The 12675-nt window shown below is 39.4% G+C and overlaps 1 protein-coding gene across 1 annotated transcript in view; it reads right to left on the reverse strand.

Annotated features, from left to right (window-relative positions):
- Positions 1-12675, reverse strand: part of USH2A (usherin) — a 433394-nt gene that overhangs the window by 208249 nt on the left and 212470 nt on the right. The window contains exons 36-37 of the mRNA XM_028724645.2: positions 9348-9499; positions 2971-3133 (exon numbers count right to left, since the gene is read on the reverse strand). Of these exons, the coding sequence (XP_028580478.2) occupies positions 2971-3133; positions 9348-9499 (315 nt within the window). The remainder of the gene's footprint in view (positions 1-2970; positions 3134-9347; positions 9500-12675) is intronic.

A 12675-nucleotide genomic window follows, 5' to 3' on the forward strand; every position in this document is an offset into this window, starting at 1 on the left:
ATACAGTTTTGATGGTTTGAGAGACGGGATGACAACCAGGGATGACATGACTTAGAAGGCAAGTAGAATTTTTTTCTCTGTGAAAAACAATGCAAGATTAAACACAAGGGGGAATATGGCTTTTGCATTATTCACCCTACTGCCTCGGTGGAAATGGCCGGGCTGTCATGGGGCTCAACCAAAATGTTGCTTCTTTTTTTCCAAATCGATCATAACTCCTTCACCTCATAATTTTACAAGTGTTTCGCAGCAGAAAACATCAAAGCCTTCACTTTATATATAAAAGAGAGAGAGAGACCATGCTTTTGTACGGGGGTCAGCTGAGACACCCTGCCACACATCGAACCCTTCAGTAGATAAGCAATTCAAACCACACCAGTGTGTAAACTAACACATGACTTCTGGAAGAGCAGTGATGGCAATATTTGTTTGAACAATGCATGAGCAATGCAGCCAACTCACCACTTGCATTTATAATATGGAATGTATCAGTATATCCTATATGTATACAGTGGTACCTCAGTTAAAGTACTTAATTCATTCCGGAGGTCCGTTCTTAACCTGAAACTGTTCTTAACCAGAAGCACCACTTTAGTGAATGGGGCCTCCCACTGCTGCCGCGCCACCGCAGCACGATTTCTGTTCTCATCCTGAAGCAAAGTTCTTAACCCGAGGTACTATTTCTGGGTTAGCGGAGTCTGTAACCTAAAGCGTATGTAACCTGAAGCGTCTGTAACCCGAGGTACCACTGTACCGGGGACAGGAGGCAAATACTTAAAATCCAAAAACTTTCTTACAGGGACTTTCTGACTGAACTTTACATAAAATTGCTGGCAACGTTTTGCTGTAAAACAATCATTATTAATATAATTTGCACACTATGTTATCACGAAACAAGAAAATATATGTTTCTGGCGCTCTTCACTGTCACCTGCAACTTCCTCTGATTTTTCGTCATGGGTTGGAGCATCAAATACCATTGGAAGTACATTTTGAACGAAGCAGTTTAAAATGGGATGGGCTCTTACACTTTGCAGCCGCTTGTGTAGTAATTTACATATGTGCAAGATAGCTGTAAAAGGTCAACCACTGAGCCCTGTCTTAAACACAAGGAAGGCAAACCAAGGAAGGCAAACCAAGACAAGCTCCTTAATGAAGCAATCTGCCAGAAGAGAAACTGTTTTCCAAATTATGACTCAAAATGGTTTGGCAGACGTTCGAATTCACAATGACTTGAAAAGGATGAGTTTCTGGCAACCTATGTGACTTTAGCAAAGTGTTTTCATCTGTTACAGGGTGAAGGTGAATCCTTCAAAGGAGATTTACCACCCAGCCTTAGGTTTCAGCCAAATTAGTACGACTGAAGCACTTGGTCCAAAGTGTTTGTGTTTGTGCATTTGTCTGCAACAGCACTTTGTGGGATAACTTTCAGTTATAGCATCTTACCTCGATGTACTAATCCAGGAAAGAGTAAGAGCCATCCTAAACACATCTTTTCTTATGCAGAAATATCAAGTATTGGGCATTCACTGGACTAGATAGAAATTACTAGGTATTTGGTCCAGGCAATAGACTTCGCAGCAGTAGGAATGAGCATATACCTTTGATAAGGGAAGTTCCAGGTATGGAAACTGGGGAGGGTCAAAAGAGGATGAGAGTGAAGACTGAAGCAAAACTGGCAAGAAATATGACCAACAATAGGACAATTGGGACTTCTTCCACTGGACAGGGTGACTGAGACAATAGTTCTGATATTCTGTGGCTTGTTGAGCACAGCTAGGTATGGGTGAACATGTCAATTTCAGTTTCTTGTTTTTCCAATACTGAATCCAGTTCATCACACATCCACAACAGTTTGTGTGTTTTTAAAGTCCACATGAACTTTCACCAGCATTTTACAATGAAATTCTCCGAATATACACATTGTTGTAGGCAATTTTGCTTATTGTACGCATATTTGCAAACCAGCTTTCCATGGCAGAATGCATTTTTGTATGTTATTTTCACTAATATATGCAATTTTAAGGAACACTTTATGCATTTTTGTGCATGTTACTTGGCTGAAGAACTGCACTGCAAAATCTGAAGAAGCGTGAATTTCAAAGAATGGTGGTTTCACTTCACATCTTGTTTAAGAAACTAAGAATTCAGTATATCTGCCTTTAAATATGAACTGATTCTAATTTTCCTCACTTCCCTGTGTGTATCTGGTGCAACTAGAAAATCAGGAAATAAAATCTGTATATTGACCAGAAATTAGCTACGAATGTTAAGATATTTTTCCAAGAAAGGTGATTCCCATCACTGTTGGCTGATATGAGTCTTCTTCTGCCATTGATTAGATTACCATATTTACTTGAATGTAATGCACACCTTTTTTGGTGAAAATTAGGGTGTGCATTAGATTTGGTGGTGCATTTACATTCGCCAGCAAATACTTTTTTGCTTTCAAGGTTTTGAACATTGAGGTGTGCGTTAGATTTGATGGTGCATGAATAGTGTTAGTCAGAGGCGCCAGCTTCTCAAGATGATTGAGGGGACCCAATACAACCTCCTGACATCGCATGTATGTTGTGAAGAGCCAGGGGGTGGAGCCAAACACCCTCTGAACAGTGAGGGGGCTTGGCCCCCTCAAATAAAACATAGGGGGTAGTGCTTCAGACCCTACCATATCTTTGCTGAAGGCCAAACTACAAATTAAGATCTATAAGTGGCCCTCTATCATGATGAACCAACATTTTGAAAATTATTTGCAAAACAACCATCAACCCGAGACACCAATGTATAGCAAAACAACAAGTGCCAAAATGAAAATACCTTCATCAGTATAGAAGAAGCCAGTGAAAAGAACAGTGTAGCTTATCTGCCCATTTGGCTCACGAGGAGGAAGCCATTTCACTTGAACTGCTCTGGGTCCATCATTAAAGACAAATAATTCAATTGTTCCTTCAGGTGCATCTTCAAAAATACCTTCATCAGTATAGAAGAAGCCAGTGAAAAGAACAGTGTAGCTTATCTGCCCATTTGGCTCACGAGGAGGAAGCCATTTCACTTGAACTGCTCTGGGTCCATCATTAAAGACAAATAATTCAATTGTTCCTTCAGGTGCATCTTCACTGGTACGAGCCTCTACCTGCAAATTTAATAATGTTTGTTACAGAAAAAAGGGAAGCATGAGAAGAAGGGTCATTTTGTTCACCTGGTACATGACAATGAAAGATTTCCAGATCGCCTCCATTCCTGTTTCCAGTGCGATGGGTCAGCACAGAGAGCATGTGTAACAACAACTGTCATCACTGAAACACAGGAAGTTGCCTTATACAACGTCAGACCTGTATGTCTGTCTAGCTCAGTAATGTCTACACTGACTGGTAGTGGCTGTCCAGAGTCCCAAACAGGGGATATTCCTAGTTCCTACCTAGAGATGCTAGTGATTGAACCTAGACCTTCGCACGCTATGCAGATGCTCTACCATAGAGCTACAGCCCTTCCCCTTGGATTCTGTGAAATGAGTACCCATCATTCTTAAGTCCCTGAATATCTTGTTTTAGTAATTTGTTCTGATTTCTAAATTTTTATATGGTTTTTATTGTACAGTTTTATATATAAAATTGTTTTAAACTGCTCAGATATTTTAATGAATATATAAATATTTTTAATATAAATATTTTTAGGTTTACAAATAGAAAGCAAGATATGCATTTATCATGCATTATATTTTTTAATTTTATTTTATCTATACTGCCCTTCATCTGAAGATTATTATAAGGAAGTATAGGTAGTTCTTCTCTGTTATTATCCCATAACATACATACATACATACATACATACATACAAACGTACATAATTTTATTTGTATGCTGCCTTTCTGCAGTTTAAATTGTGCTCAGGGTGGCTCACAACATGAAAAATAGGTAACTACAAGGTAACAAAAGTAGCCTTAAATAATAAATAAAACATTTAAAAATACAAAACCAAACCGAACAATTTTCACATAAATCACACTTTCCAGAAATAGAACTCTGCAAAAAAAAAAAAAACCTAGGTTCAGGTATTATCTGTTCTGCTCCAATAGACATTTGTTTAAAAAAAGAAAGAAAGAAAGAAATATTACACAGAACTTCAGTAGCGGAAGATTTGTAAGCATTCCTAATTATAATTTCTACATTGCTGAGAGTGTTTGTAAGTGCCCGTTTATAGGAATTATCACAGATTTGATTGATTACAACAGACTTCCATGCATTTGTGCCTTATTGACATGGAAATCCTATGAACTGGAACTTCCTACCCTTCCTTGCCTATGAGCTCTCCATTGGCAGAGACTAGGCAACCCATGTCAACCATTGCCAGTGCTAGCAAGACTATTGGTTCATGCAGTGTCTTTCATTATTGGCTCAGATGTGCCTATGGGAGGGGGCCTCCCCCTTTCCCTAGTGATTGGCTTGTGCCCTGGGATGAAATCCAAGATTGCCTATATGTAAAACATAAGCTGTTCAACCTAGAACTTGTCCTGTAGCCCCAGTGCTCCTAGAATCTATGAAAAGGTCTTAAGGCTTGTGGTGATGGAGTGGGGAAGAGAAGGGATGCCCTGTGATGTGACTGTTGCCTTTTTGCTGCTGTGAAAAAATGTCTTCTGTCAATACTATCAAACCCACCTGCCAAACAACTGAGAGCAGGTATTGTAACACCATTTTAGCAAGCAGTTTCCAAGACAGTGTGTGTCCTTTTTGTTCTATATCCATCGATCTTTGCACCTTTGGAGAGCTCTTTGTCTGTACCCCAAAGGAGCTCATCTCCCTGCCATGCTTTCTTGTAGCCACAGGTAAAAAGTTGCCAAACCTGTGGCCATCCTCTCCTCCTTCAAAAGGAAAACACCGCAGAAATAGTTGCTTCATGTTTCTTGTGATCACACTTGCTGGGTTGTTTGCTTCCTGAGTATGTGGTTTGGGAACTATCCACTTTCTTTCCCTGCCACGTGAACCTTTACCATTCCCACATAACTTCTGCCTAATGTCTTCTGTTCCTAGTTCAAGTCCTCCTTGTTTTTCTTCCTGTTCTCAATTTTTATTTCTACCTGTCTATATTTTTGCTTCAGGCCCCGAGACCACATTCCAGTTCCATTCTTACAGTCTTGTCCAGCAGCAGCAGCCTCCAGGGAGGGACAGTGGTGTGCTTCTGGCCTCTCAACAGCTTCACTGCTGCATTGACTGGGATGGAGAGGGATGAAGTGGCAGGAAGGTCAGGAAAGTGTGAGCACAGTGATGGAGCCAATCTTGCACTCCTCCTGCTGCACCTCCATCACGCTGACCTTGCCCCCACCCCTTTGGCCTCCATTGACCTCCCACTAAATTCAGCAATGTGGTTGACAAAAGGCCAGGTACATGCCACCCCTCCCCTGTAGCCCCACCCCCCTGCTCCTGGCAGCATCTGATCCTCTACATCAGGCTTCGTCAAACTCGGCCCTCCAGATGTTTTGGGACTATAATTCCCATCATCCCTGACCACTGGTCCTGCTAGCTAGGGATCATGGGAGTTGTAGGCCCAAAATATCTGGAGGGCCGAGGTTGAGGAAGCCTGTTCTACATAGCTACCTATGACCCTATATCCTGCAATGGCTATTTTCAGCTTTCATGTACCTACAATAGGGATCACCAATGTGCTGCCTGCCTGTGATTGTCAGTATCTCCTATGGTACCAATGAAAGGTCTCCATAAATATCGCCTCAAACACGAACAATGCATGAGAGACGGTATGTTCTTCCTGCTCAGTTTTGGTTTGCACTGGCTTGGTCTATCCATTGGTCTATCCACAAAGCCTCTTAAACATTCCCATATTTCATTGGAAGCCAGGACTGGACACTACTCTTTATTCTGCTCTAAACAGAGGCGTGGGGCAAAGAGCTTCCATCTATAAGTGGTGGCTGCTGTAGGTGTGCCTGTTTCCTATTGGTTGGGTCGGGCAGCTGAGGAAGGTTCATGCCTGTATCATTTCATTTCATAGTTCTCTCTCTCTCTCTTTTCTTTTAGATGTATCAGACCTTTTTTGTTACCCCACAAAAATTTACAAAATTCCTAATGCAAAATTCATAAAATTCCCAATGCACTCACCAACCCCAAATTGTTGGCAAACCCTGATCCTAGAACACAGGTTAATGATTGCATTAAAACAGCAGAAGTTTATATATGCCTATACTGCAGGACAGGGTGGTGGGATTGAATATTGCTAAACTGCTCAAAGATGCTGAACATTTGTATGAAACATGACTCCACACGTCATCCTGAAGCCATACACTCCTGTGGAATTGAACTGAAACTTTGCTGTATACCTATTTCATTAGTGCTACCTTTCAAAATGTAGCAAAGGCTGCCATATGTGATAGATGTGTGACATTTTCAATTATCTGTGTCTCCATAATTATTGTTTTATTATTTTACCATTAGAACAAAAAGCTTCTCAGAGTCGGAGTGTGCTTAGTAATATAAAGCGAGCTCAAGTTTCCCTCATTCTTTTCTATTGTGCACCTGCTTCATCATATTCATATTTTGTGCCTCACATAATATAAGGCAATGCAGTCCTCGTAATTTTCAGTAAAGTCACAATTTACCCTGTGTCCTTTTAGACAATTTGGATTAAATGCCTATATGCCATTCTGCACCTGATGCATTGTACTTATAGTTATGCTTTTTCAGTACTGTATCTTAAATTGCATATTGTTTACTATGCAGGCAAGACATTAAACATAAAAATTGAGTGGACAAAAAACTTGTCTAGCTTTCATTCAATGCCTTATATACTGATAATTTTTCAATTAAATAAAATTTAGAAAATAAGCAGAACTAACAATCAAGTAAGAAAATTTAAATTGCGCTTAATATTTTTCCAAATAAGAGAATATATGACAAAATAAAGATGTTTCAAAATCATATGGCAATTGTATAGTATATATTAATTTATCTATCATTTTCTTAAAGTACATACTTGTAGTTTTGAGATATGTACCTTGTTTATCAGATGCGTTTTTATGATTCCCAGATGAATCAAAGTTCTAAACAGCTATGTACTTCCATAAACAGCACAGTGAAATCGGTAGAGATTCCAAATGGATAACTATTTTATATATTAAGGGTAAGTTAATTATTTCTGATTTATCCATTTCCCAGATTTTCATTAAATTTGAAATCATACACAGCTTCTCTGAAAAACCATTAAGCCAACGTATTATGCAACAGCAATACATAAAAAACTCATTAAAATCTGCTACCTTCAAAAATCTGCTTCTTTGAGGTGCTTGCGTTGCAAAGCATCTCTTCAATCGATTAGGGCACATTAAATAAAAGATCAGCAACAAAAATAGCTGGAAGGATAATATCAGTTTACCACAGGGAGATGTCCCTGCTTCTATTTAAAGTTCTCAATGAGCTAAATATATATTTCTAAACCAAGTGTTGGATATAAATGGTAATGGTGGGAAAAATCTTTCAGAAAATCAAATGAAGATGTGTTGCTTTAACTTCCTGGCAGCATTTAGGTGAGTTGCTCTCCAAATAAAGACATTGCATTTCAATTCTTGTGATTGGAGATGGATCACTGGCTCAGGAAAATAGTTTGCATTCTGAGCAGGCGATACAGATAAGTATTAGGTCGACTCTAAACCCCTACTTTGAATTGCACTGAAAGTCAGGGCCGAGTTTCTGCTTTAATGAAGTGCAGTTGCTTACTAGTTTCTTTCAGAACACGGCGGAATATTTTGAGACTATTGCAATTCTGTACAAGTAAAATATACTGTGAGCAGCAAGTGCAATGCTACCATCTGAAATGCTTAGTATTACTATCTGTGCGTTAAATTAGAGAGAAGTGATTCAGTATTAACGCCAACTCACTGGAACCGGGACGCCTTAAACAAAACAAAAAAAAGTTTAAGAGAAAGGTTCAAGCAGCACTGCTGTTGCTGCGCAACCTTTGTGCATTTGAATAGAGGTTGTGTAGGAGCCCCACACAAATGAATGGAGTTTGAACAGCAGCAGCTGCATGAGTGTTTGGTGCACTGTTCCCTAAATTTCCAGGATTATTTTTTTTAAAAAAAAAAATTGAGTAGAAAAATTGGCAAAAAGCCACTCATGCTTTTAAGAGTAAATATCCATCAACCCCGTCCAAGCTATAAAATGTTTAATGGTAATAAAGTCTACAATCCTGTTCTACAGATGGATGATGTTACTAGCATTTTAAAGCAATGAATCTTGGGAAGAAAAAGGGAAATGTGATCAAAAATCAAAATAAAAAATTCAGTCCTGGTGTCCTTTTTTTAAAAAAAGGTAATCTTCGTACGGTGAAGCTAATATTACAAAGTGAGAGCCTGTTAAGAAAAACTTTGCCAGAAATGATAGAGTATGTATTTCAGTGGGGTTTTATTCTTGAATAAAAGCTTGGGTGGGGAGGGGAGCTTTTCTTCCCAGATTTTACTGCAAAGTGCAAGTTCAATTTTAACAAGATTAAACCTCATAAAGACAGAAGCTATGTTGTTTTTGACACAACACCGTGTCATTCTGGAATGTTCTTATCAGAGTCAGAAGCAAGATCACCAAAGAATGTGATTATTTCTCATGCTAGAAAACACTGATATTATTAAATAACTTCTGGTGCTTTTATTTTTAGATTTATATAATTAAAAATACTTATTAGGGGAGCACAAAGTGGTTACAGAACCAAAGAGCTGTCAATATTAGAGAATAAAGTAGATGTCATTTAAACCTCCAACTTATTATTTCAGTACTAAGAGTTCTACATTTCTAAAATTCTCAGTATGTTACTTGCTGCTGCATCACATTCAGAAATGCATACCCTTTAATCCTACATCCATACCTTTTTCAGAACAACATACCATATTAGGCATTGATGTTGATAATGTGGTGTTTAATGTGGTTTGGTATTCTACAAACTTTATATTATCTTCAAACTTTTATGTTGAGGCAGAGGCTAGAATTTTTTTATTCATTACTAGAATAGCAATTCTTCTTTTAATTGCATCCTTATAAGTCAGATTAAACTACATTTGCACCTCTTAAACATATTAACTTCCCTTAATTTTAATAATATGCGTTTCACCCTACTTTCCACCCCCCCTTTCCACACTCCCTGTCTCAGTCTTTACTGTATCTATATGATATTTTGGAACAGTGCCTAGCGGTGACCTATTCCAATCCTTTGCAGCTTTTAATGGCATTTTTTATAAAATGTCACATTTTGCCAGATGGGTTAGTACTGACCAGTGTGAATCATCACCATTTAGTCTGATATTCGCTGCCATCTGACATTTATTACATTCTCAGAATGTAAATTGAGGTACTCACCAGTGGGCCTAGCGCACAGCCTTTTGCAGTACATGCCTGAACTCTGAAGGAATGTAGACTCCAAGGAGGAAGTCCAGAAGTAAAATAACTGAGCTGGGAAGAATTCTGTACAAGAATGCCATCCATGTACAATGCATAGCTAGTGATAAATCCTATTTAAATAAACAAAAACGAAGAGAAACTTAAAAGGCTTGATTTAAAAGATCATAACAGGTAAGAGGGAGGGAAGCAACAGTCTTTTAATAGAACTTCAAGGCAGTACATTCTCTCATCTCCACGGCTTACAAAATAGAGGCAGCAACATACATGTGCCAACAAAACAAATCTCTATGTAAAACACGAGAAGTCCAATGAAGCGGTACTGTGCCCATCTCGTTAAAAAGTAAAATTAAACCGCTCCAAAGAAAGTAGACCTTAATAGACTTGCTTCTTAATAGACCTGTTTCTGAAGTGTAAGTCAAAGCAATTGAGCTGGGAAAGTTGAGGCAATTCCGTTTCACGGCCCCACTCTGCATGCAAATGCATGTGTGGATTAAAACAAGGACACTGAAGATATATAGCGACCATTTAGAATCCTAACACCTTCAGACCTAGAAAAACTAGTGATCCATATTTTAAACATACTGCTGTAGTACAAGTCAAAAGACAATTCCTCTATCCGTCTCTTGACCTTGGCCCCCTCCTCTGCAATGTTAATTGTTGCTGTTGTTCTTAAAAATAAGACAAATACGAATGTTTCAAAAAATTGCCATTAATTGAGACATTACTTCGGAATTGCAGACCTGGAAGGGAAGGGGTGGTATGGGTTCTGTTAACTAATTTGTACTGCACCTGGTAAGCAGAGGGGAGTTTTCTTTCGTTGCCATACAGCATAAACATGGTTTACGTGCTCCAACTAAGAGGAAGTTTTCTCTAATGATGGAGTTAAGACAGAGATGGGGAAGTGGATTCAACCCGGTGAGTCAGTTCCTTATCTTCCCCATCCCCTGCCACCCAAGTTTGACAGCTGGGAGGGGCCTGTTTTGTAATACCATTTTGCAATGCTCTCTTGCTGTGTTTTCCCTTTTGACCAAGCCACACTTAGCTGCCCTAAATGCAATGTTATATATGACATTAGGTAAAGATGTGGGCAGGCCAAAAGTAATCTGGGTCTACTCTTTAGACACAGATGAAGTAAAGTTAGAGCCATTCTTAGCCCTGCTTCCCCCAAAATATACCATGGGGAGGGTGTGCTTGCTGATATTCTGCTGCTTTTGGAGTCGGACAGGAGACTTTCATTGACATTGTGTGGGTGTAGTTCGGAACTTACATTACTTAACTTTACAATTATGTCGATTCTGTTATCACCAGGCTGAGCACTGCTTTCCTTTTGGGTGAAAACAGAGGCAAATTAGGTGTTGAGCAGTTTTGCCTTCTCTCTGTCACCCAATAGCATTTCTCTGTCTTTTCCATGCAGAGGACCTAAACTTGCTTGTTCTTCCTCTTGCTTTTAACATAGCCAAAGAAACCTTTTATTATTATTTTTAACCTTCCTTGTGAGCCTGAGCTCATTCTGAGCTTTGGCCTGCCTGACATTCACCCTCCAATGGTTAGCTACTCATGTATACTCCTCTGTGATTTCCCCTTTCTTCCATTTCTTATTGTTGTTGTTGTTGTTGTTGTTTAGTCGTTTAGTCATGTCCGACTCTTTGTGACCCCATGGACCAGAGCACGCCAGGCACTTCTGCCTTCCACTGCCTCCCGCAGTTTGGTCAAACTCATGCTGGTAACCTCGAAAACACTATCCAACCATCTCGTCCTCTGTCACCCCCTTCTCCTTGTGCCCTCCATCTTTCCCAGCATCAGTGTCTTCTCCAGGGAGTCTTCTCTTCTCATGAGGTGGCCAAAGTACTGGAGCCTCAGCTTCACGATCTGTCCTTCCAGTGAGCACTCAGGGCTGATTTCCTTAAGAATGGAGAGGTTTGATCTTCTTACAGTCCATGGGACTCTCAAGAGTGTCCTCCAGCACCATAATTCAAAAGAATCAATTCTTCGGCGATCAGCCTTCACCATTTCTTATCCATGCCCTTATTAAATCTCAGCTCATCTGTAAGCACCTTATGCAGCCACACTGGTTTCTTTAGATGCCTCCCACTTTTCTTACTTGTTGGAATTGTCTGCATTTGGACCTTCAATATTTCACCTTTAAGAAACTCCCAACCATCTTGGACTCACTTCTTTTTGAGTATTTCTGACCATGGGATCTCACCCAGTAGCTCTTTAAGCTTTTTGAAGTTGGCCTTCTTAAAGTCCAGAGTGCAGTTTTCCCTTGCCTCTGTATCAGGAAACCAAGGAGGGACCAGGTCCAAGATGGCAGCGGAGACATTCACAATCCCAAGGGTTTCTGCTCCAACTGAAATCTTAATGGCATTTTCATTTGGGTGAGGACCAACTTCCAGACTATAGAGAATGCCAGGCATTAGATAATTTGGTCCATAGAGATGTAAGAATACAATACTTCCCACTATCTGCCTAGTGATACTGTCATTCAAATTGTAGTTTCCAAATGGAACTGAGAGCTTTCTGCTTCTCTATTATTTTTTTATCTGTATGTAAAAATTCTTCAAATGATCCCAGGGATATCACATCCACATTATACTTAACATTAGAAAGAGAATCCATACCATTGCCATTATCACTGAAATTACATGGTAGTTAGCAAATAATTGGTCTCCTGACCCCCTAACCCTCTGTTGCCTTTACCCTGATATCTAAATCAACCCAATGTTCTGCACATCCAAGGGGAACATTGTTAGTGCTCTGTATGGAAGTTGTAAAATGCACCACAGGACTGCCTATAATGGAACTGTGAATGTAATTAATGGGCTGTAGAACTTATCATAGGTTTTGTCTTCTGTACTTGGAAATAAGCTGCTTTTTACAGTTAGTTTAAATGTCAACTTCAATTATAAACATTTTATTCTTTTTGCCTGTTCAACTCAGGACAGTGCTTCCTTCACAAACGCACAGCTTCTTATATAGTACTTCCATCCTTTGCAGCGGCACGTTTTAGTTGCAAATCTCAATAAGCAATGAATTTCAGCTTTTTGGAGCTACTGTGACTTGATATGTTCTTATAGGTGCCCTAATAATCTATTCCATATTTTGCTCATGGAAATAATGAAGACATAGATTTGTTTGGCAACTCCTCCCCATGACACACACATACACATGTGGCTCATTGGTGTCTAGAATCACACAAACATATATCCATGAGCTGTTATCACCCAACTGACCATTCATATGACCTGAAACCTGTTTCAGGCAGAAGGAGACAGTGTGTGTATCA

Source organism: Podarcis muralis, chromosome 3, assembly GCF_964188315.1.
Source record: "Podarcis muralis chromosome 3, rPodMur119.hap1.1, whole genome shotgun sequence".
Taxonomy (NCBI): Eukaryota; Metazoa; Chordata; class Lepidosauria; order Squamata; family Lacertidae; genus Podarcis; species Podarcis muralis.